At 41.7% G+C, this 26,380-nt stretch overlaps 1 protein-coding gene across 1 annotated transcript in view; it reads right to left on the bottom strand.

The window, feature by feature from the left end:
- Positions 1–26,380, bottom strand: part of LOC149467757 (kyphoscoliosis peptidase-like) — a 65,977-nt gene that overhangs the window by 27,299 nt on the left and 12,298 nt on the right. The window contains exons 3-7 of the mRNA XM_089671239.1: positions 23,941–23,988; positions 19,763–19,834; positions 10,734–10,816; positions 6,824–6,932; positions 1,249–1,366 (exon numbers count right to left, since the gene is read on the bottom strand). Of these exons, the coding sequence (XP_089527365.1) occupies positions 1,249–1,366; positions 6,824–6,932; positions 10,734–10,816; positions 19,763–19,834; positions 23,941–23,988 (430 nt within the window). The remainder of the gene's footprint in view (positions 1–1,248; positions 1,367–6,823; positions 6,933–10,733; positions 10,817–19,762; positions 19,835–23,940; positions 23,989–26,380) is intronic.

Genomic DNA, 26,380 nt, shown 5'->3' with positions numbered 1-26,380 from the left:
ACATTTTTTAAATTCTGTTTGGCAAGGAGCAAATATTTTAATAATGCTTAAAGTGAAACAATAAAAATACAAATCTACCTATGAAGTGGCATATCTGTATGGTGTGTCCAATAAATGTAAATTATTGATATGTCAAATGACAGCTCCCCATCACTTACTGGGGATTCCTTTCATCTATACCAGACTCTTGTCCTAGATGAGGGTCTGGGATAGAGGTTACTGGCTTTGGTTTCCACTAAAAATACATGCCAGACTCTTATCATTGAAGGAGGGTCTGGTATGGATATTAATAGTGTGGGGTTCCCCCAAATTCTATTTCAGACCCTCTGAGTCTGGTATGAATTTTAAGGGGAAGCCCCACACAAGAAACAAAGAAATAACAGAGTGGGGTTCTCCTAAAATCCATACCAGACATCCAATCATGCAGCCTGGCAGGCCAGGAAAGGCAGGAGATGCCAAGCACAACCTTAACCCTACTAGGCACATGCCCTCAACCTTGCCAGGCATGAGTGGTTGCTGGAGGGATTTTTGAAATCTGGAAACCTCCTTAACCGCTTCCCGTCCGCCCTATAGCAGATATACTGCTACAGTGCGGCACAGGTGCATAAAATCATTTATATATACGTGATTTTGCAGTTCTGGGTTGGTGGCGCATGCCAGGTACACATGCGCCATACCCGCGCCTCCATTCGTGGCCGTGGCTGTCAAGCACAGGGTCCTGCCCAGTGACTACTCGCCAGTGCCCGGTGATTGCTGAGGATCTCTGACTGGGGGAGAACTAATGTAAACAATAAAGTTCTCCTCCCTGTCAACTTGTGCACACTGGTCTAATTTATTTATTTATTTCAGGTACTGATATAGCGCTGTCAATTTACGCAGCGCTTTAGAAATATATATATTGTACATTCACGTCTAATGCTAAAAAACGCTGTAAAATGCCGCAAAAGACTTTTTTTTTGACCCAAAAACATATTTTTGGGGGTAAAAAAAAAAACAAACACGGAAAAATGCCACTAATCACAGCAAAACACCGCTAAATGCTAATGCAAAAACACAAAAAAAAAGCTGAAAAACTCCCGTTTTTAACGTGACTTTACACAGCTAACATTACCAGCGTTAACAAAACGTCCCGTGTGCATGGAACCTCAATGTCAAAGAGATTTTCATGAATTGGATGTGGATAGTAACACATTGCTCTCCTCCTACAGACAGGCTGTAGGAATGTCGGCCCCTCCCCTTTTTTATTACCTGCACATTTGCTTGAACAGTCTGGAGTATCCAGCACAGACGCCTTTTCTGGTACGAAAGACATCATCAGGATCACAAAACCTTTGTGAGATATCTTTATAACCTTTTGTGTCATACTCTACAATGAAAATACAAAAACAGCAGATCACTCTAGCGTCCTTTGTTCACATCTTTTATACACATGAACTGGTTGTAAGTACACATAAAATGCATTTATATGTGATATACACACTTGGGAGCTGATTTAGTCCCTGGTCACACTGGATGCACATTGGTCTGCGTTTTGCATGCCATGCGACTTGTAAATCGCATACCAAATCACACCCTATCGTCCACAATTAGAGCGGTCATATCAGTGCATTTTTGACTTGGTCGGAGCCGCACTGATTTCTAATGTAGTACATGTACTACTTTTGCTGCGATTTGCATAGACATCTGTGTCAGATGTCTTGTAAATCGCACCTGAAGTCAGCATGTCATCCGACTTTGAAATCTTCACTGTAAGTCGCACGATTTAAAAGTCAGGTTTGATGTGACCGAGATGTTAATAAAGAAGTCCTTTTCCTTGTAGCCCATGTTCACTTCAAGTACTACCTCAGGGGAAAGTTTTGGTTTTATCTTCTGAACCTGATTGAGAAGGTCATGGCTAGGCTGAAATATACTCCTTTTTTGCAACCAGATCTTAGAAAAGGCAAACATATAGAGGAGTATGCAGAAAGCATACAATCACCTGTACAAGAGCATCTGCTTAAGAAGGCCATACACGGGTTGAATTCCAAACGATTTTTCAATCAAAAATCGAAAACATTGTTCATTCTGTAATCCAATGGTGCCACCAATGATTTAGAATCCGTCATTTTTCACAAATTTTCCAGCATGCCTGATAAACAAAATGGGGAGGAACCACAAAAATCGGCCAATGCCATTGCCCCACTAACAGAGCGAAAATCGGGTGATTATTCTTAGGTCTGATTTTCAAATGAAAAATCGTTCGAAAATCGACCTCTGTATGGCCGGCCTTAGCCTCTGTGCTCTTCACTATTAAAGTGTCAGCCAAACAGTTAAAGCGGTATTAAACCCAAATCCAAAAAATGTTTATATATTGCAGCTCATCAATCATTAGATGTGATGGCTGCATTAGTTTTCTTTTTTAAAGTGGTTGTGAAGGCTGAAGGTTTTTTATCTTCATGCATTCTATGCATGAAGGTAAATATCCTTCTGTGTGCTGCAGTGCCCCCAGCCCCCCAGTACTTACCTGAGCCTCATCATGATCCAGCGATGTGAGAGACAGTCTCGGCTGTCCCAGTTGTCTGCCTCCTCATTGGCTGAGACTGCAAGCGGGAGCCAGTCCCAGCCAGTTAGCCAATGAGGAGAGAGGGGGTGGGTCCACGTTGTAGCTCCATGTGTGAATGGACACACAGAGCAAGAAGTGCCCCCATAGCAAGCTGCTTGCTGTGGGGGCACCCGACAAGAGGGAGAGACCAGGGGAGCCTGCAGGGGACGCAAGAAGAGGAGGATCCAGGCTGCTCTGTGTAAAACAGCTGTACACAACAGGTAAGTATAGTATGTTTGTTATTTTCTAAAAAAGAAAAATAACCTTTCAAATCGATTTAAGGCTTTTTTTCATCTGTTTTCACCTGGCGATATGGTCAGTGACACACCTCCTGTATTTGAGTGCCCCACTCAGGATGAAAGAGGACAGGGGCACCTTTGGGCAGCAGCATTGTCAATCTGGGGGGAGGGGAATGTTCAATGTACAGGCATACACTGACAAATTGAAGCCAAAGTCCAGCTAACACTTTATAAGCAGTTAGAGCAAACAGTTTTTTTTCTTTTTCAATAAAGTACTGTATAATAATAATAAAGGTTTTACATAAATAAATAAAACTGACCATTGTAAGCATCCCTGTGAGTGGTAAATGATTTTGTAACTGATATCTTAAAGGCAGCTTGTTCTTTTGAAAAACAACAGACTTACTGGCCAGATCTCCAGGTGAAAACTGAAGAAGAAAGTCTGCAGAAGAAAACAAATGCAACTATCACATCTAAGAAATGGTAAGCTGAAATATAATAAGTGTATATTTTGTGGTTTAAGACCACTTTAAATACCCACCTGAACCATAAACATGTCAACCCTCTTTATCTGTACTTCTCTTCAGCCTGCTTTGTAATTCACACTTTCTTTCCACATTGCTTAGCCAGAATAGTGATGAAGTGTAGGCCTCATTCACACCATACGTGCAGAAAAACTGATGGAAACTGACATGCAGATTTCACTTGCAGAGACATCAGTTTACATCAGTTTTCATGGAAGCTGCAATGTGTTTTATGCAAGTTGCAGGTTCCTGCACAGAAAAAATGGTGTGAATGAGCCCTTAAACTTTGCAACTTCTTTATTGAGATATGAAAGATCAACCTCTCACAGGGCTCTGAGGAAGAGGTTCAGCCTCGAAATGCGTCAGTTATTTGGAGACCTACAGTCCCCCAATAGCCATCATCTAGGGAGATTGAACCATGCTGTCTTTTTTGCGATGTGCCTTGATTTTATTATTTTGTGAGTATACTAATTTTTATTCAATAAATCTCATTTTTAGAAGATAATGTACCCTCTGTTTGTTTCTTTGCACACAACCTCTCACTGTAAGCTGCATAAACACCTCACCCTTCAAGCTCCCAGTGCCTGAAAACGAGTTAAGTGGCAATGTACAATGTTTTAATGCCTGGCTGCTCACATTGCATAATTTCTCACTGAAAGGGAACATAGTTAACATACAATAGCTTAGAGAACTCAGAAATGGGACATCTCTTTAAAGTCTCTTAGGGCTCCCACCTGACCGGATGATGGGAGAAACAAGACTTGGTAGAAAATATTGCTCAGTCATCTGTCAGTAATGTGTCTGCTAACCTCCAGCTGCTGGCCCACCCCTTTGCTGCTGTAGCCTTGGTCTGTATTCAGTAAATCACAATCCTGATCATCTTCAACGTCTCAGGATGCCCAGGGAGCTAAAAGGCCAGCAGAGATACTGTGAACATGTCCCTGATCTCTGATTAGCTATTAGCTTGTGACAGCAAAAGTGGCTGACTCAAAGTAGCTGTACAGATGACTGACGTGGACTGGGCACTGAAGCAGGTCATCAGGAAGAAGAAAGCAGACACATTGAGTTCCAAAAAAAACAAGCTGAACTTGCCTTTATGTTTAGATTGCTGTCACACCAAGGAATGAATTAACCGAAGTAGCTGACTGAGGGGAGCACTGAACACTCTAATTACACATTCATTTCTCCATCACAGAATATCGGCAAAAAAATGTTTTCTGCTAGGAGAATGAAAGTCCCTGGATCCCGTAGGGAAAGTGAGCCTTAACTGGTGGGGGCATGGCTAAGAGTTGGGCATGGACACATGCAAGGAGTCAAAGTAGCTCTAAAATGATTGGCTACCTAGGCATGGGGTGAGGTGGCAGGGTCTGAATTCTAATAATTTCTACACTGAGGGAAACCATCTGTGACTTCAGGAACTGTAACTTCAGAAGAGTTGACCGCCCACCCGCCCTGTACATGGTTGTTTGTCACAGGTTTATCAGCAGTTTTTGACCTTGCCAGCATTTAAAGTTGCTTTAATGGGCTATGCCCTATATGGAAGTTGGGTTAGTCTAATGTCTGTCAAGGCCTCATGGTAAAGACAGGCCTTTCAGCCTTGGTCAAGTTAATGTTCAAGCGTGCTCTGGCTCTGATTAAGTAATCATATTCGAAATTTCTTGTGCTACAAAATGCAAATAAAGCTGTGGCCTTGCCCTTTCCAATGTAATCTGTCTACGTGTTATTTTTGGGGCAAGGGCACTGAATAGTGGTGGTGTGGTCTCTAGGCCTATGCTCTTCAGCAGTCAAGTAGAGCATGTTGATAGTATGCTAGCTGTTGTGGCTATTTTATAAAAAATGTATTTGTTATCTTGGAGCCACAATAAGCTATGTGTAGCTTGGTAGGTCAGAAGCTTTTCTTCCTTTTTTAGAGTAGGAGTCAGCAACCTTTCACACATTAAGTATCAATTTTGCAAGCATTAGTAAACTGGCAATCCGCTGAACAATAGTGTTTTCTAGATCTCAGATCAGCCCGAAATCCTGTACCTTAATTACGCAGATCAGCTCCAATACCTGCACCTATAGGCCTCAGATCAGCTCCAGTTCCTGCAAAATCAAACCTCAGCTCAGCCCCAGTTCCTGAACTTCATACCTCAGATTAGCCCAAATTCTTTACCTTCAGATCTAAGATCAGTCCCAGTTCCTGCACCATTAGACTTCAGATCTGCCCCAATTCTTGCACTTAATACCTCAGATCAGCCCCAATTCCTTTACCATCAGACTTTAGATTAGCCCAAATGCCTGTACCTTCAGACCTCAGTTCAGCCCTAATTTCTGCACCATTAGACTTCAGATTAGTCTCAATTCCTATACCTTCAAACCTAAGTTCAACCCAAATTCCTGTGCTTTGAAACTTCAGATCAGCCCCAATTCCTGTACCTACAGATCTCAGTTCAACCCTAGTTCCTGCACACACCATCAGACATCAGATCATTGCAAATACCTGTAGCATCAAAGCTCAGACCAGCCCCAATTCCTGCACATATAGACCTTGTATCAGCCCCAGTTCCTGCACTATCAGACCTCAGATCAGCCCCAATTACTGTACTCTCAGATCTCAGATCAGTCTCAATTTCTGCACCTTCAGACTTCAGTTCAGCCCCAGTTCTTGCACCATTATACCTCGGATTAGCCCAATGCCTGCATCTTCAAACTTAGGATCAGCTGCAATTTCTGAACTTTCAGACCTCAAAACAAGATCAATTCTTACAACCTCAGACCTCAATTCCTGTACCTTTAGATGACAGATCTGCCCCAAGTCTTCTACCCACCATCAGACCTCAGATCAGCCCACATTCATGCAGCATTAGCCATAAGACTGCAGTGCACCTCACTTCAGTTTTATCTCATGCTACCACAAACTATAGGTCTGAAGGAGGCCAATTCCAGTTCCTTTCAACAAATACAAAACTTATGCTAAAGTCAACCTCACTTCCACACATCCATCTTGAATGTTACAGTCTTCTCCAGGCCAAAGCTCTATGCACCATATAGTCTGAAGGGTAGTTAAAACTTCTTTTAAAATGTACGTAAGGGCAAAAAAAAGTACTTTTCTGAAGTACATTCAAATTTCCCTTTTATCCCTAAAAATATCCCGCAAGTACAGAAAAATACCTGTTGATCTGTCAGAAATAGACTCAACTATTGTGGGCTGACAATACACAGCATTTTTGATTGAATGGCATCTGTTGCAAAGACGAGGGGAAGGATTTGGTAACTTAGCAAAGGAAAACTGGTTGTCTTTTGATAAACTACCAAATCCCTCCCCTCATCATCACAACATAGGGGCTAAATGTTTTAAGGTTCCAAGGTAAGAACTGGTAGGGCTATACAACTTGTTTGACTTTTAAACTACTGTCTAGATCTCAGCCTGTAGACATCAATAAGTTGGTAGATTTTTATTTCTATTACAAAACAAGACCAGCAGATATTTTAGATACCTATGTGATGACATATCCACATCCAGATGGCTCGTATTTTCTCTAGATCTGTGGAAGCATTATGTAGAAGTTGTTGAGTGAGTTGTTCAAGGGATCCTCTGGGTTCCAGCTAATGCGAAGAAAGTTTAGGTAAGCGTTATTCACACTTGTCACATTATTGCCAGGAGTTAACAGTATCTGTTTTAACAATCTATTTATTATGCACATGACCACCATTACAGCCTACCTGAAAGCCCTCTCTATGTCTCTCCATGCACTTTAACACTCACTCTTTAATATCCCACCCTAAAACATTATGCGCCCCCACCCCGTGTGGAGCCCAATGTTTCCTCATACACTTAAGAAGGCTGCTAGATCCTTATGTAAATAAATAAGGACAAATACAGACATAATATAATGAATCATTTCATACTAAAAACTGTCTCAATTTCATCAGCTGAGGTAAGCAAAATCTTAGACAAAGTGTGGTTGTGCATAGTATACTTAGATTGCAAAGGTGTTTGACACAGTTCCCCACACAAGGCTAATGTTTAAGTCTACAGGCTTACAAAATTCAGTATGTAAATGAATGGAATAGACTGGATAGAAAACTGACTAAAAGGCCATATTCAGAGAGTAGTGGCTAATGATTCATACTCTGAATAGTCAGTTAGGTTATTAATGGTGTACCCAAGGTTCAGTGTTGGGACTCTTTTTATAACACATTTATAAATGATATATACTGGAATTCATAAATAGTGGTTCAGACAGATTTTGCAAAATTGTCTCTCATGTGTTTTAAAAGTGGTGTGCCAAATGTATATACCTATATAGAACTTGCACTTGATTTGCATGCATGATGTACTTTCATTACTTTTTAAAGGTTACTTTCATACTGATCCGCTGCAAAAACACAGCAAAAATGCATTGGTGTTTTTACCGCACTTTTGCCGTTCATTCTGGGTGTTTTTAAAAGGACACGTGACTTAAAATCTGCATCACAACACATCACATCACATCTCAGAGGCGTTTTTTCCAGCGTTTTTCAGGCATTTTCCATTGATTTCAATGGGAAGAGGCGTTTTGGGGGCTTTTTTTAACTCCCCAAATATGCCCCAAAGATGCTGCAAGCTGGAGTTTTTACACCGCACCACAAGCACAATGCCTGAGTGTGAAAACATACATAGATATACATTCACATACACAGGGAAGCAGTTTTCTTGAGCTTTTCAGGCGCTTTTTTTAACTCAGAAACGCTTGAAAAACTCCTCTGTGAAAGCAGCCTTAGAATGCATGCGAGACCCTTTCACAAAATTTGTCTCTGTACACCAAAAATAATGTTGGTTTTAATTAGCTGAACTTTCATATTATACAAACTGTCTATATTTTATTTATGTAGCACCCTAATAGGCTACTAGTTTTAAATTATGTTTTTGGCCCGCCTATAGCTAGGGAGAGCAACATTTGTTTAATGGTGTCTCTTCTGCATTCTGCTTGTGCAGGCTTGGTTACTTTCCCATGAATCCCTCTGAGTTATGGGATTTAGTGGGTGGAAGAAAACAGGCCCTGGCCTGCATAATTATGCCTCTTCAGCCAGTCCCTGGTCAGTGGAGTGAGTGACCAGCAGGTGGCTGAAAGAGGGTATAAATAGGCTGGGACTCAGAACAGGGCTCCCTTCCTGGGGGAGTAAGACTCAGCCTGAGGGCTGTAGCATCACCGGGAGACTACCTGCAGCTGCAGGAATCCTTTTTGGGGTCCCAGCTTTTGCTTTGGCTGGGGGACCTTTGGCCTAATCTCTTGAAGATTTGCAGAGGGCTCATCTAAGCTTCCAAAACACAGACAAATCAAGTACAAAGACCGACTGATACTACAGGTGGCAACATAGTATTCAGGACACAATTAGTACCAGCCTCTTGGACTTGGGTACTTTCTATAGCTTCTTTTGGAAGAGCTTTCTTTTAGAACATCCAGGATTATCCTCCTGTTAAGGAGTCCCTGCTTAGTACCAGTTTGGAATTTGTGATTAAAAGTACCATTCCAGTGTTTACAGATGATGCCAAGTTATGCAGTAGAATAACATCCTTACAGGATGTCACAAACCTACAAGCCAACCACAATGCACTATTTAATTGGGCAACTATGTGGCAAATGAGGTTTTATGTTGATTGAGGTAAAGTTATGCACACGTGGGCTGAGAGCATGCATGCATCATACATTCTAGGAGGAGAAGCTCTTTTGGAAGAGCTTTCTTTTAGTACATCTAAGACTATACTCCTGTTGAGGAGTCCCTGCTTAGTACCAGTTTACCTTCAACTTTTAACTGAAGGAATAGGTCAGTTTCATTGTCCTCTACCGGCAGTTTATTTGGACTATCCCTAGGCTCATTCTCACCCTTTCCCAGTTCTTTAACAAATTAAAAACCATAAAAAGATATGTGTAGCCTCTTCTCTGACTTGAGTGACTGTGAACTACTGCATGCCTGGCTGCTGTGTGCCTATCAGTGAATGGAACCTGGGACCAAACAGCCACACCAGTCTTAGTGTCCATTTTGAATTTGGAGCAGGTGTTGCGCCACAATGAAGAGATGGAGAAAATTAGAACTACCTGCATGAGTTGCTGTCAGAACCAAAACTGTTGAAGATGTTTTTTGAGTTAGGCACAGAACATTAAAAAGGGCAATCAACACCAGAAAAGTTACACAGCAGCTTTTTTAAATTCCTACCATGGAGTTTGGGATTAAAAGTACCAAATTTTGCAGTGGAATAACGTCCTTACAGGCTGTCACCAACCTACAAGCCAACCACAATGCTCTGTTTACTGTAATTGGGCAACTGTGTGGCAAATGAGGTTTTATGTTGATAAAGGTAAAGTAATGTTCATGGGGACTGAGAACATGCATGAATCATACATTCTAGGAAGAGAAAAACTGGGGGAGTCAATAATAAAGAAGGATCTCGGTGCTCTAATAGACTATAAACTTATTAATAGCATGCAATGCCAAGCTGCAGTTTCAAAAGCTAGCAACATACTGCACTTCAGACCTCAGCTATGGGGGAAGTTTACCTGAACTAAATGTATTCTCTTTTGAGAAAAGGAAATTAAGGGGGGATATGATCAACATGTATAAATACGTGGCGCTGGTGTCGGTGAACATGGTGTTGGGTATTTTGCTTTCTGGTCATTTTAGAGGACAAGGGGGCATTCTTTACATCTGGAGGAAAAGATATTTAACCTACACATATGGAAAGGCTTCTTCACAGTAAGAGCTGTGAAAATATGGAATAGACTCCCTCAAGAACTAGCTCTGGCCATCTAAGTGGATTGGTTTAAAATATGATATGAATGGATAACTGGATACTAACATTTTTAGGTAATAACACCAGGTTGATCCAGGGGAAGATCCAGTTGACTCCTGGGGGATAAGGAAATAAGTCTTATATTGCCGGATGCTCACTGTTATTGGTCCACTGTTCAAGCCGTGACTGGGCTATCAGCATACACACGCTGTCTGGCCAGCAACAAGGTGTAGTAGGCACTCTCTCCTCTGCTTTCAGTTCTGACTGTCTATGGAAACATTTCCCTACCTATCACCTATAAACTTTACCTCTCAGTGATCCCGCACACAGTACCACAATATTGTTCCTTTGCAACCTAGCTTAGCGCTCAGTGATTGCTATATGGGTTGGTGTACATATAGGCGATTGGCCTTAATTCTCTCTCATAGCTCTGTTGGCATGAAAATTACTCTCTTCCCGCCTGTAAGACCCATATTACATGATTGACTGACTTGACATTTTTACTTTTGGGCACGGGCCCCACTGCTGACTGGATGGAGCTTGGGCCAGATATAGAAGAACTGCATGCACATCCTATTGGCAGCTCTGCATATGCTTGGTAGAGCTTGAGAATGTGACTGGAATGGATATATTACCTTTGAGGCATAGGAATCCAGATGTTCAAATTTCTTCAAATCTATTTCCATAGATTTTAGGCTTGATCGGTCCCAGGGATATTCTGTGTTTTAACAGCATATTAATGTAACTAACAATGCAAAAAACGTTTTTAAACCATGATTATACTGAGTGGGGTGTACAACATAAATATATATTTTCCAACTCTCAGTTTGCTTTGCAGTTTTCATTTTTTACCTCCTTGATTGATAAAATCAGTTTCTATCATATTATGCTTTGGTATTCAAAGCCCAAGAGTAAAGGTTATGTTGAAATGAATGCAAACCAGTCATAAAAGAAATGTCTGAGCTGCCATTGCTGTTCTCCTCCCCAAAATATGCCAACTCTTTGGCTTTACTTTTCTCTCGATCACAAACCAGAAAAGTTCTTATCTACGCCAGTGAATCAAAAATATTAAAGCAAGAGAGTTGGCATGGCAGAGCAGCAACCACCACTTACAGAATTATATTTTTGTGATGACAGCTTCCATGTTTGTATCTTGATTGGTTTCCTTTAAAGTTTAAATCATAACTCCACTTTTGTTGAGAAAAAACATTCCCCTCTGAGTGGTCTATGTACATTGTAGGGATTTTAACAAACTTTGATGCAGATTCCTACCTTTTGTCACTCTGAAGAAATAGATGTTTGTCTCTGTTTGAACGTAGTTATGTTTAAAGCTGTGTACGTTGAAACGCAGCAACTGAATTGTATTTTTGCATACTATACACTGTGGTTTTCTGAATACATCTCAAGATTTTAAAAGCAATAATGGTTGTGCGGATCAACTACATGCATATATTGCTTTCAGGTGGGTGACTGAAGATTTTGCACCCATGAGTTTTACTGATGGATTAATCGATAGTATCACCATTTTGTTTTCTTACATTATTTGTCTGTGTCCATGTTCAGAGTGAATCTGTATGGGAGTTGTTTTATAATTATCAATCGGCTGCTGCACTTGCACTGATGGATTAATTGATAGTATCACCATTTTGTTTTCTTATATTATTTGTCTGTGTCCATGTACAGAGTGAATCTGCATGTGAGTTCTTTTATAATTATCAATCGGCTGCTGCACTTGCAGGGCTTTAAAGAAGAAAATGGCGGGGTCTGCATCACTTTAGATTTCCCTTTGGGAATATCTCATCAAAAATGACATTTTTGTTGCAGGGAATGTTCAAAATCTGACTGGTATGTTAGTGCAGACTTCTGGGAAATCAGCAAGCTAATCACTCAAACAGGAAATTACATTTCTGGGGGTTGTTCTTTACACCATTCTGCGTTCTGCGTTCTGCCTCCAGGTTGCCATACTGCATTTTACAGAAAATTACAGCGGCTACAGATTGAAAAGGAGAGGTCATTTTTAATAACATTAAATTACAATATGACTTGAGTAGCAATTGTATACATTATATTTTTTTTTATTTGTTAGTTTGTTAATTTTTTAGGCTCAGGTAAAGGTTGAGTTGAGAAAGAGAAATTCCACATTTGTTAAAACATTAATATCTCACACATATTTATTATAGAAGCTGGATTGCAGTTATGCACACAGGGTGTCTGTCTAGCCTCTCTAAGCTCTAGATCTGCTGATAGGAGAAAAGCTGCTTAAAAAACCCAGTAAAGCCCGGGTATTGCACGCAGGTTTAAGAACATTTGGTGTTTTTGCTGCTCCTCTCGTGAATAGACCTTTGATGGGGTGTTTTTTTTCACTCAGTAAACGTTCTTTTTATAGTATGCCCATTATTGCCTATGCATGAATGGACATACTGTATAGGCAGGGCCGTGGATAAGGGGGTACAACCAGTCCTGTACGGGGCCCAGGCCAGCAGGGGGGGCAAGGCAGCTGGGTGAATCGGACATGGGCAGGTAAGGTGATCAGCGCGGCAGTTGGGGGGCAATTACTGGAACCGATCCCCTGTATGGCTCTCTCTGCAGCAGCTGAAATCCGGCTTCTACTCCTCTACCCCTCTTCACTGGATTTCAGCTGCTATAGAGAGACATATAACGGAGATCAGTTCCAGAAATTTACCAGCCCCTTCCTTTCCTGAATGAACACAATGAGTGATCGGTACCGATCACTCAATGTGTTCTTTCATAACTTCTTAGATTGTAAGCTCCAAGGAGCAGGGCTTTCCTAACCCTCTTGTATTGAACTGTATAGTTGCTGTATTGTCTCCCTTTATATTGTAAAGCGCTGAGCAAACTGTTGGCGCTATATAAATCCTGTATAATAATAATAATAACTGAAGCATAGCAAACTGTGTTTTTTTTGTGGGGATGGGGGGGGATGGGGGGCCCTATTAGGTTGGTTGTATGGGGCCCTGTGGTTTGGGGGAGCCCTGTTAGGTTGATTGTAAGGGGCCCAATGGTTTCTACCAGCAGCCCTGTGTATAAGCTTACAGGCTGAAAAAAAAACCTCACCATCTGTAACAGTTATTTTAAAGCTCTGTGTGCATGAAGCATTAGGTCTGGTTCACACTGGCAGTAAAATCAGGAGTTTGGGGAGCGTTTTTACCTCTCCTCAATTTCCTAGCAAAGCAGTCTGCAACTGATAACATGGACAACGCAAAGTGCTGTTCACATTATCAAAACATGAAGCGTTTGCATTGTGTTGTGTTGCTGTGCTTCAAAAATGAAGCTTCATGTGGAGTTTGAAAGGAGTTGAAGTATCTCAGCTCCTTCCGTTGAAGTCTATGGTAACACAACATAAATGTGCCATGTTTGTGATGTCATTGCAGTGATTTAGGCCTATTTTACAACGCCCAAAAAAGAAAAAAAGGCATTTGGGGTGCTTTTTTAACACCTTGGATCAAACACATGTCAAACTCAACAAACAACTCGCATTAATGCTATAGGTGCGTTTGTTAAGCGTCATTATTTTGTGCAAGTGTGAACAAGGCCTTACTCTTAACAAATATTTCCTATAGCAATGTGTAGTAAGGTATTTTTTATGGCAAAAATTGTAACCACGGCAAGTACGGCAACAATGAGGCATTTTGTACATTGTTTGTATTTTGTTCAGAACCCCCCCGTGAGATGTATGTTGCTGCTGATTTCTGCTATTATTAACATACTCAGACTGACTGTGATTATAGCATACAGACGCTGCCACTCAGCACTCAAGAAGCACTTCCAGTGAAAACAGATTCTGCAATAAACCGAAAATGCTTGTGATGCACATAGCTGTCCAGGAGAGAATTGTTTTTTTGTACTGACAAAAGTGGGGCCACACTGTTAGGGGTGAAGCTGACATATGCCTTAAGTTTACCCAAACCTTTATCTATTTATTTATTGCTTTTAAATATCCACTTGCAGACTGGCGACATACCCGTATGTCGCTGGACTTCAAGCAGTTATATCGGAACGAGGCTTGCAGCTGCAGGCATCATCCTGGTACCATTTTCTAGAGCCGACGGGCAGCTCGCTTGCAAAAGTAATTGGAGCCGCTAACTAACCGCTAGGTTGCTTTTACAACCAGCTGGAGGGGACATATCCCCTCCCGCCGCCTTCTGCGGCTCTCTCAGTCTCCTGTCCCACTGGGATACCCGAGCTTTGGCTTTGAATGGCTATCCACTAAAGTAACCTGGAAGCAATGACCTGACATCGCTTTTCATGTACTCTAAACTAAACGGCGTCATTTAAAATAAATGTAAAGCGTTCAAAAATATTAAATGCTTTTAAGTGCAGAGGAGGGATTTGGGGTGTTATTGACCCTAGATTCCTTCATATAGAGTACTTGTCACATGCCTATTGCTGTCATAAGGAATGTTTACATTCCCTGTGACAGCAGTAAAAGTGATTAAAAAAAAAAAAGGTAAAGCAACAGTGTAAAAATAAAATAAATAAATAATTTAACCACTTCCCCGCCGCCCTATAGCAGAAATATTGCTACAGGGTGGCAGGGGTGCGCAAAATCACGTGTATATATACGTGATTTTGTATTTCCATGTCAGGGGCGTGCGCCCTACCCGCACCGCCATTCGTGGCTGTCAATCATCGGGTTCAGGCCAGTGATTACCCGCCCACGCCTGGTGATTACCGAGGATCTCCGACAGAGAGGAGGGCTGCTTTGTTTACCAAGAGTCCTCCTCCCTGTCGGATCAGGCACACTACTCTGGATGGTTGTGCATAGCACAGCCATGCAGAGCAGTGTGCTTACAGTGAAGCACTAGCACACCGCCCCCTAGTAAGCACTCCCAGCACATAGTTAACCCTTTGATTGCCCCTCATGTTAACCCCTTTCTGCCCAGTGCCATTAGTACAGTGTCAGTGCTTTTTTTAGCACTGATCACTGTATTAGTGTCACGGGGGATGTCAGTGACACCATTTCAGTTTACCCCCAGTGTCAGAATGCCCGCCGCATTCCCACTATAAGTTGCTGATCGATGTCATTACTAGTAAAAAAACTGGACATGTTTAAAAGCAAAAAGTCAAAAATATTGTTTTTTTATTTTTAATTGTCGGACTTTTTTTTTTTATAGTGCAAAAAAAATAAAACACACAGGCGATCAAGTACCACCAAAAGAAAGCTCAATTTGTGGGAAAACAAGGACGTAAATTTAATTTGGGTGCAGCGTTGCATGACAGCGCAATTGTCAGTTGGATTAACACAGCAGCGAAAAGCAAAAAAATGACCTGGTCAGGAAGGGGGGTAAATTCTCTGGAGGGTAAGTGGTTAAAAAAATAATAAAGTGCCCCTCCCCCCCATGCTTGCAGGCAAAGACAAAGGCACACATAGGACTTCATGCACGCAAACAGAGATTGTTCCACACATGTGAGGTATCACTGCGAATGTCAGATCATGGCCAATAATTCTAGCACTAGACCTCCTCTGTAAGTTTAAATTGGTAACTTGTAAAGTATTTTAAATCATTGCCTATGGATAGTAAAATTAACTTCATTTGTTGCTGTTGCATAGGCGTATGTAATCTTAAAGCAGCATGTTTGTTATCGATTTACTCAGCACAATATAATCTTTTATATTTTACCAAAAAAATGGGTTATGCATTGTGTTTTTGCATTAAAATTTTAAATATATATTTTTTCCCGTTTGAAAAACCACTACATAAATACCGTATAACATAAAAAATTGCAAAACCCACCATTTTATTATCTAGGGCCTCTGCTATAATACATATATATATATAATGTTTGGGGGTTCTAACTAATTTTCTAGCCACAAATATTGATTTTTACATGTAAGCAAAAGTGTCAGAAAAAGGCAGGAGTCCTCCTCTTGATATGCGCTGGTGACTATTTTCAAAAGACAGAATGTTATGGGCAATTCAACAGTTAACCTCTTCCCGTCTGGCCCATGTTGATAAGCGGCCGAACAGGAGCACTTCCGATGTGGGTGGACGTTTCTAAACATCCCCCCGCATCCATTGCCTGTGTGCGCTCCCTGGGAGCGTGCCGCACCGCGATCAGTGCCTGCTATGTCCGGAGGACACAGTGGAACACAGATCGCTGTACGGGACCTCTGTGTGAGGTCCCAATTCATGTGATCACTGATTGGCCAAGCAGTGATCACATAAAGAGTAGTAAACAAGATGTCACTTTCTGACATCATTGCTTACTACTTGTAAAATCTGTGAATGATCACAGAGGTCACATGGTACAAGGTTATTCACAACAGCCTTGTACCATGTGACAAGCTGTGACCAATCACAGCTCTCACAGTATTTCTCAATGGCTGCAGGAATGCAGCCAGAGAGGGGAAATAATTGCTTTTACAGCCTTTATGGGTATAAAAGCAATCAGTGTAAAAAAAGAAAAAAAATCTTCATCACCCCCCACAAGTTGTAGAATTTTACTATGGTGACACTGTACTGCTAGGGTGACAGTATGTTTTTTAAAAAAAAAACAAAACATAAATAATAATATAAAAAAAAATATAAATGTAAAAAAAAGTTTTGAAAAATTATAATTTTTGGTTATAATCTAATTTGGGTTATTTTTTTTTTACTAACAAGATAGATTAATGCATTTTGGCCAAGATTTATGAAGGAAGATTATTAATTTGAAAAAGTTTATAAGAAAAACACTTTTTAAAAAACATTTTTGGACTTTTTCATTTATATAGCCTGGACTGGAAGGGGGTGAAAGTGTCCGGACTTGAAGTGGTTAAAGTGGTTGTGTTAAGGATTTTTATTCTATGCATTCTATGCATGGAGGTAAAAGCCTTCTGTGTGCAGCATCCCCCCCAGCCCCCCCAGTACTCACCTAAGCGCCCTCTCGATCCAGCGATGTGCACTGGAGTCTCGGCTATCCCAGAACTCCCTCTTCTTGTTGGCGGGAACAGAAGCAGGAGCCATTGGCTGTCAATCACAGCCAGTGAACCAATGAAAAGAGAGAGGGAGCCGTTCTGTTTCTGTTTGTGAATGGAGACATGGAGCAGCGGGTGTCCCCCATAGTGACCTGCTTGGTGTGGGGATACCCGACAGGAGGGACCAGGGAGCCTGCGGGGGACCCGAGAAGAGGAGGATCCGGGCTGCTCTGTGTAAAACCACTGCACACAGCAGGTAAGTATAGACATGTTTGTTATTTTTTCTAACAAAAAAAATAAACTTTTAGAATCACTTAAAGGGCTGATTCACACCAGCAGCCACACTGAATGCACGGCCACTGGTGTGCTCTTGGAGGACACAGTGCTAAAGTGCCAATCCTGGCTGGTTTTCTTTTGGTTTTTGTTAGAACTTTATTGAAATGTCACAGGTGATATTTCATTCATGTTATTTTTTTGGAGTGTGGTGGTTTACGCCGCAATTTGCTGCGCTAAAAAAAAATGTATTGAATGCATTACACCATAGGAAAGGAGGCAAATTGCCTTGCCTTTGTGTTGGGACTCCATTGGGCAGCATCACCCAGAACATCCCAATGCTATTGGTGTGAATGTAAGATTGTTTATGTTTCCCACAGGAACAGAGGGAAAATCTGTAGATGTGGATGTCCCCTCACTTTGCAAAGATACCGCTGGAAAAATCCTCAGGTGGACACAACCAAAAAAAAAAACCAAAACCCTGACAGGGTATCTAATCATTACTTACTGAGGAGAAGCTGAAAGAGTGAGCTCCACCGCCCTGCCATCCACCAGGGCAGGACAGCCTGCAGAGCTTGGAGAGGAACCAGCCCAGCTAGAAGGCCTGAAAGCAGTTCTATCCACAGCTGCAGGACAAGGACAGTGTGAGCAGTGTACCTTTACACCCCCAGGGCCTAGAAGGGGAGGTCTGCTGGATGCAAGTTCTGGCAAGTCTTCAGGGGACAGTCCATAGCTTACCTAATCTCTTGTCTTGGGATCAGATAAAGCAGCCGGGTGGACTGGTATTCTGTGCACCAAGGGGACCAAGAGCTCCTACATATTAGAAATCCACTCAGGGGACACCAAGCTCCTAGAAGGAGATGATTTTACTAGGAACTGCAATGGTTCCAGCAGTCAAGTGTCTGTCATTTTTTTCACTAAGAGCAGATTCACATGTGTGGTGTGGATTAAAGCTCAGGTTACACAGCTAATTGATACAGTAGTTATTCAATGGTTGATGTCAGGGTTACATCAGGACAGGATCAGCTCAGGGTTTTATCCTGTTCACACATTTGAGGTTTAGAAACGGTTCCCATAGAAGTCAATAGCCTGGAATCCGCACCTGAACCTGAAGGCACTGCTCAGAAATTGTACATGACTCTTTTTCAAACCGCACTGAATCCACACTGCCAGTACACCGAACATATGTGAACAGACACCATAGGAACCAATGTTTTTTCACATGTCATGATGATTGGATGCGGTTCAAACCACATCCAATCTGCATATATGTGAACCAGCACTTAGTGTGCCAGAGCAGGAAACGTCCTCATTCTGCTATTTCTTCAATCAAATTGGGCACCCATAAACCCTCTACCCTAGCAAAGTTCAATCCCTTAATAAAAAAAAGTCCATGGACTGTTTACTGACTTTGGATGTGCAAGTGTGGAAAATGTGTATTGCCTAGCCGTGCAGAGCTTAGGGGGACCCAATCAAATCCAGCGGCACTTATGAGGGTAGTGCTACACTTGCAATGTGCAGTAAAATGGGAGTAATCAATTTCAGTAAAGTAGAGGAGCCTGTACAATTGTGTAAGACTAAAGTTAAAGTTGTTCAGCTTTAAAGTAGTACTAAAGACAATGTCAAAAATTACTCACATGATGCAGCCTGTTACTCGCATTAACAGTCTTTTTTTTTCCCCTTGTAATTTTTACTACCTGTCCATCCTATCAGTTAAGCTGTTCATACACTGTACAAATTGGTGAGAAATTGGTGAAAAGTGGCTGCATCTAATCAGATGCAGCCGTCATTTGGATATTTTGACAGCTGGTGGGGCTCGCTGTCAAAATGCAATTGACACAGCAGGGGATTCCTCCATCTGTACTGTATAGGCTGAACCAAAAAGCAGTATCAGCATATGGCCAGCCTAAAGTGGTAATAAACCCAAACCAAACAAGCAATATATTGCATCTTACCAATCATTAGATGTAATGGGTACATTAGTTTTCATACATTAGTGCCCTCACTCTGGATGAAGCAGCACAGGGGACACATTTTGACAGCATTATTGCCAGTCTGGGGGGAGGGGGAGTGTTAGATGTACTAGAAGATTTAAATACACTAACAAACTGAAGCCAAACTCCAGTTAATGTTTTATAATCTTTGACAACAATGTACATAAATAAATAAACGCTGATCATTTACAACACCCATGCCAGTGTTAAATGTTTTTTTTCATCTCTGTAACTGCTTTACTGTAACTGCAGAGAGCTTTTCTGTTGTAAAACAACTGACTTACAGATTGGATCACCAGATGAAACTAGAAAAAAGAAATTCTAAAAAAGAAAACCTAATGCAGTCATCACATCACATCTAAAATAATTGGTAAGTTGCAATATAATACATGTTTGCCTTTGGTTTAATACTGCTTTAAGTGTGTTATTTTCCTACATCCTTTAACAGATAAATATAATAAAAATCAAATATTCTTACTGAATATTACAACTTTAGATCCCGTTTTCTTCTTGCTTTGCTGATCTTCAGAGTTCTCATCTATTACATAAACTAAAAAGAAGAAAACACCATGAATGGTACAGACAGTGATTTAATCTGGACAATGACCTATGCAGTAGTATAGTTGTCAGGACAAGGCTACAGAGATAGTTTGTGTGACATAAGAAGCATACCATTGCCTTATAGTTGTACACAGCAATTCTGGTTTTGTTTCTCTCACTGCTTAAATTGGGGCCCATTCACATCTATGCACATGCTTTTTAATCAAGCATGCCATTTTATGTATTGTGGCACCTGGGCCTATTTATTTCGTATGGCTTCTCAATATTCCTGCACCAAAAAAAAAACCTGCCCATTTTTTTGGTCAGAGCATGCATTTTGAAGGGTAAATTCATTAAGAGTCACATGTGTTGTTTACTGCATGGTTGGGTGCCCATTCTTAACCACTTGCCCTCCAGAGGATTTACCCCCTTGCTGACCAGCCCATTTTTTGCGATACAGCGCTGTGATACTTTTACTGACAATTGCGTGGTCATGCAACGCTGTACCCAAATTAAATTTATGTCCTTTTTTTCCCACAAATGGAGCTTTTTCAAAAAAACGTTTTGCTATAAAACATATCCAGTAAAAAAATTTAAAAGATCTAATTTCATCATAAATTTAGGCCAAAATGTATTCTGCTACTTATCTTTGCTAAAAAAAAATCCCAATACATGTAAATTAATTGGTTTACATGAAAGTTATAGCATCTACAAATGGCGGTATATATACTGGAATTTATTTTCTTATTATACTAGTAATGGCAGCAATCAGCAACTTATAGCGGGACTGCCGCATTCAGACACTGGGGGGAACTAACTGACACTGTACTAATGGCACTGGACAAGAAGGGGTTAACATATGGGGCAATCAAAGGGTTAACTGTGTGCTGTTTTACTATTTTGTCTGTGTGTGTCATATGGATGATATGCTTTTCTGCAATAAAACTACACTATGGGCATCCTCTTTCTTGGCTCTACGCTGAGCTGCTAATTTTCAGAGTCCCATGTGAAATACAGCTGCAGAGCAGCTCTGGACCCAGAGGAAGGAGATCCTTTCCAGGCTGCACACCCATTCCACCTTAAAGGGGACCTCTGGCAGATCACATCATTTACACAAACTGCGTATTTGAAATGCACATCTGGTGAGTGTGCATTTTTACCATATTCCCTGCACTTCACCAAACGGAGTAATTATCACATGGAATGTATTTGAGATCACCTAAGCACGGGATCTTCACTTACCATCACTAATTGATGACAGAATATTACTTCCACATGAACTTATATCCACGAAAATTGTCCAATATATTGACGCCTTACAATTACACTTTATGTATGGACTATTTGCACAATCATTGGTTTTATAATAATATTACTCTTGGATACGATATTTACAGCGCTGCACTTTTTGAATATTTATAATTGTTTGTGTGATCTCTATTTGCACATATCGAAAAGCCCTTAAAACTTAAACTATCGCGTGATAAAACAGCTACTTTGTCATAATGTTGTTTGCAGAACTCAGTAGCTCAAGCTGAAATTTACACGAGTCAGAACAATGATTGAACCCGTACTGGGTGGCTGCAGCTGATGTTTCAATTAGACAGCAAGCCTGAAAGGAGATAATTATTACCATGTGATCTCTTTAATTAACAGATAGAGGTATGACAATCCTGTGTTCAAGCTTCTCACTTCAGCTTGTTCGATCGAACTTTATAAAATGCAATTATCAATTGGCAATAAAACCTGGAAGCTGATTGGTTTCTTTGTAGAGCTGTACCAGATTTTGCATTCTCCACTTTTAGTTAACCCCCAGTGTGTCTCCTCTCATTAACATACAATGCAAGAATCTGTATGATATGTGTGTGTACACATAACATATACTATTTACTCTGTGTGTATATATATATATATATATATATATATATACACAGTTGCAAGAAAAAGTTTGTGAACCCCTTGGGATTACGTGGAGTTTTGCATGAATTGGGCATGAAATGTGCTCTGAAAGTCATCTAAGTCACAACAATAGAAGAACACAGTCTGCTGAACATAATACTACACAAACATTAGATGTTGCCATGGTTTAATTGCACATAACATGTAAACATTCACAGTGCAGGGAGGAAAAAGTATGTGAGGCCCTAGCTTAATGACTTCTCCCAGAGCTAATTGGAGCCAGGAGTGAGCCAACCTTGACTCCAATCAGTGTGATGATATTGGATGTGTTGCTGACAGCTGTCCTGCCCTTAAAAAACACACACCTGTTTTGGGTTTACTGGTTTCAAGAAGCACATGCCTCGCAGAAAAAAGCTCTCAGAAGACCTACGATCAAGAATTGTTGACTTGCATGAAGCTGGAAAGGGTTACAAAAGTATCTCCAAAAGCCTTGAAGTTCATGTGTCCACAGTAAGACAGACTGTCTACAAATGGAGAAAGTTTAGCACTGTTGCTACTCTCCCTAGGCGTGGTCGTCCTGTAAAAATGACTGCAAGAGCACAGCGCAGAATGCTGCATGAAGTAAAGAAGAATCCCAGAGTGTCAGCTAAAGACCTACAGAAATCTCTGGCACATGCTAACATTTTTGTTGACACATCTACAATAAGGAAAACATTAAACAAGAATGGAGTACATGGGAGGACACCACGGAGGAAGCCATTGCTGTCCAAAAAGAATATTGCAGCACGTTTGAAGTTTGCAAAAGAGCACCTGGATGTTCCACAGCACTACTGGCAAAATATACTGTGGACAGATGAAACCAAGACTGAGTTGTTTGGGAAGAACACACAACACTGTGTGTGGAGGAAAAAAGGCACAGCACACCAACATCAAAACCTCATCCCCACTGTGAAACATGGCGGAGGGAGCATCATGGTTTGGGGCTGCTTTGCTGCCTCAGGGCCTGGACGGATTGTTGTCATTAATGGGAAAATTAATTCCAGAGTTTATCAAGACATTTTGCAGGAAAATGTATGACCATCTGTCCGCCAACTGAAGCTCCGCAGAGGATGGGTGATGCAACAGGACAATGACCCAAAGCATACAAGTAATTCAACAAAACAATGGCTGCAACAGCACAGAATACGCCTTCTGGAGTGGCCCAGTCAGAATCCTGACCTCAACCCCATTGAAATGCTGTGACATGACCTTAAGTGAGCGATTCACACCAGACATCCCAAGAATATTGCTACACTGAAACAGTTTTGTGAAGAGGAGTGGTCCAAAATGACTCCAGATGGTTGTGCAGGTCTGATCTGCAACTACAGGAAACGTCTGGTTGAGGTAATTGCTGCCAAAGGAGGGTCAACCAGTTATTAAGTCCAAAGGTTCACATACTTTTTCCTCCCTGCACTGTGAATGTTTACATGTTATGTGCAATTAAACCATGGCAACATCTAATGTTTGTGTAGTATTATGTTCAGCAGACAGTGTTCTTCTATTGTTGTGACTTAGATGACGTTCAGAGCACATTTTATGCCCAATTCATGCAAAACTCCACGTAATCCCAAGGGGTTCACATACTTTTTCTTGCAACTGTATATATATAGTATATAGTTTATGCTGTGTGTGTTTTTATATATATATATATATATATATATATTGTGTACAGTATATTACGCATGCAATATACATATCCTACAGATGGTCCTACCTTTGATCCTATGTTGGGACAAACAGTGTTCCAATCGAATTTCAACTGATAATAAAGAACTGCCTCCACAGTATAGACAGGGTTAATTATGACACAGACAGCTACGCAGCCCTCTGTTAAACAAAGAACTATGTAGTATTTTTCCCTGCTGGCGGGTCCTGAATAGAGCACCAAAATAAGTAAGATGCCATTTTTAAATATTTTTTCAGGTAATGCTATGTGAATGAGAACTTGTAAAAAAAAAAGTGAGTGTTATCCAAATTTGGCTGCAAAAGTGGAGATACACTTTAAAAGAATAAAATAAAACTGACCCAATACCATTCTAGTTTCCCTTGAAATAATGAGATAATGTTTAGTAAATCTAATCAACAGCTGCTTCCAGGTTACACAATATATTTAAACAGTGGAATATTAATATATAAGCACAACAAACAAAACGCCACAGGTGATCTACTTCCTCTTACCTCTGGTATTGAAAAGTTTGCTAGAGTTGGGTTTATCTGCAATTGGATCTGAAAGACACATTATAGGAATGTCAAACAGCTACATAGTTCTTGTTTCTAGGGAATGCACTGCACTATACTGTATACAAGCAGCAAAACCATAGGCAGTACACACCTTGGCAATCTGTTCAAACAATCACTTCAAAAGAAGTGATTTCCAGGTATAATGCAAGTTTTAATAGGCATGTGAATGCCTTACCCTCATTTTTTTTAGACATCAGCTTGATGAAACCAAACAATTGTGGACAGAATTGTTTTACACTAGTAGGCTTCATTAGGGAACGGCACCTAAGATTGGCCATATGAAGTCCTACAGAAACTACTGTAGTTGACTGTTTGAGGAATTATTAATATTATACAGTATTTATAAAGCGCCAGTAGTTCGCTCAGCGCTGTACATTACAAAGGGGGACAGAACATGTGACAGAACAATACCAATACAATGCAAAACATGAGGGGATCGAGGGCCCTGCTCTTTCGAGCTTACAATCTAGGAGAGAGGGGATAGTGGTACAGGAGGACATAGCTGTGGGGGATGGAGTGGTAGGAAGACTGGAGGAGGTCGGCAAGTTAGCAGGGGGTGGGGTAGGCTTCCCTGAAGAGATGGGTTTTCAGGGTGCGCCTAAAGGAGAGGAGAGTAGGTGATAATCTGATGGGTTGGGGCAGGGAGTTCCAGAGGATGGGTGACACCCTGGAGAAGTCCTGGAGGCGGGCATGGGAGGAGGAGACCAGGGAACTAGAGAGAAGGAGGTCTTGTGAGGAGCGGAGTGTGCGTGCTGGGCGGTACTTGGATATTAGGTCAGTGATGTAGTTCGGGGCAGTATGGTGGACAGCTTTGTACGTCAGCGTTAGGATTTTAAATTTGATCCGTTGCGCAATCGGAAGCCAGTGGAGGGATTGGCAGAGGGGGGTGGCGGAGACAGAGCGGTTGGAAAGGTGAATGAGTCTGGCAGCCGTATTCAGGATCGACTGAAGCGGGGATAGCCAGCGGCGAGGCAGGCCAGTGAGGAGGGAGTTGCAGTAGTCGAGTTGTGACATGATGAGGGAGTGGATGAGCTGTTTAGTGGTTTCTGGGGTTAGGAACGTGCCGATTTTGGCGATGTTGCGGAGGTGGAGTCTGCACAAGTTTGTTAAAGATTGGACTTGGGGTTGAAAGGATAGGTTGGAGTCCAGAATGACACCAAGTACTCTGGCCTGCGGGGCGGGTTTGATGGTAGCGTTGTTGGATGTGATAGAGAAATCAATGGGGGGTGGTGTCCGGGCTGGGGGGAAGACAAGAAACTCAGTTTTGGAGAGGTTCAATTTAAGGAAGTGGAGCGACATCCAGTCTGATATGTCGCTCAGTAGGTGTGTGATTCGGGCTGAGACCAAGGGGGTGAGGTGGGGGGTTGAGAGATAGATTTGTGTGTCGTCGGCATAGAGGTGGTAGTTGAAGCCGTGAGAGTGTATGAGTTGGCCAAGGGAGGAGGTATAGATGGAGAAGAGAAGGGGCCCGAGGACAGAGCCTTGAGGGACCCCAACAGAGAGGGGGAGTGAGGGGGAGGTGGTAGCATTATAGGTAATGCTGAAGGAGCGTTGTGACAGGTAGGATGAGAGCCAGGAGAGAGCAGAATCTCTGAGGCCGAGGGAGTGTAGTATTTTGAGGAGGAGGGGGTGGTCAACTGTGTCGAAGGCCGCAGAGAGGTCAAGGAGTAGGAGCACTGAATAGTGGCCATTAGCTTTGGCGGTTAGCAGGTCGTTGGAGAGTTTGAGTAAGGCAGTTTCGGTGGAGTGTAGGGGACGGAAGCCGGACTGTAGGGGATCGAGGAGGTTGTTGTCGTTGAGGTGAGAGCATAGGTGTCAGGGCTCCCAGGTATGACCAGAGGTGTGTGACTGAAGCAGGGAAACGCAGACCTCAGATATGTTATAAACAATATAATTTATTAACACTAACAGTACAAACATAAACGCAGTGCAATACTAAAACATAATACAGTGCAAACAAACCAAACCAAACCACCCACAGATAACAGTACATACAAGCAAGCGTCGTCAGGCAGGCCGGGTCAATATCAATTGGGCAGGTAGGTACAGGGGGAGCAAGCGGAGAATGGTCGGGGACACAGGCCAGGTTCAGCAGGTAGCAAGCAGCATAGTACAGAGGGTCAGGCAGAGGGATGGTCCGGGTCACAAGCCAGGGATCAGAACAGGTAGCAAGCAGCGTAGTACAGAGGGTCAGACAGAGGGATGGTCAGGGTCACAAGCCAGGATCAGAGCAGGAGAAGTCAGCAAAGGAACAGAAACAGGATGCAGGACAGATACAGGGCCCAGGACAAACACAACACCAAGGCAGAGTCTGTGGGTCTGGCCATCCCTTAAATACCCCAGCATCATCAGTTACAGGTGTTAGCTGGCTGCAGAG

The sequence above is a fragment of the Staurois parvus genome, unplaced genomic scaffold (genome assembly GCF_062004578.1).
Source record: "Staurois parvus isolate SC_StPar_1 unplaced genomic scaffold, SC_StPar_1.0 ptg000102l, whole genome shotgun sequence".
NCBI lineage: Eukaryota > Metazoa > Chordata > Amphibia > Anura > Ranidae > Staurois > Staurois parvus.
Note: the sequence above shows the minus strand (reverse complement) of the source record. Positions and strands in the feature narration are given on the sequence as shown.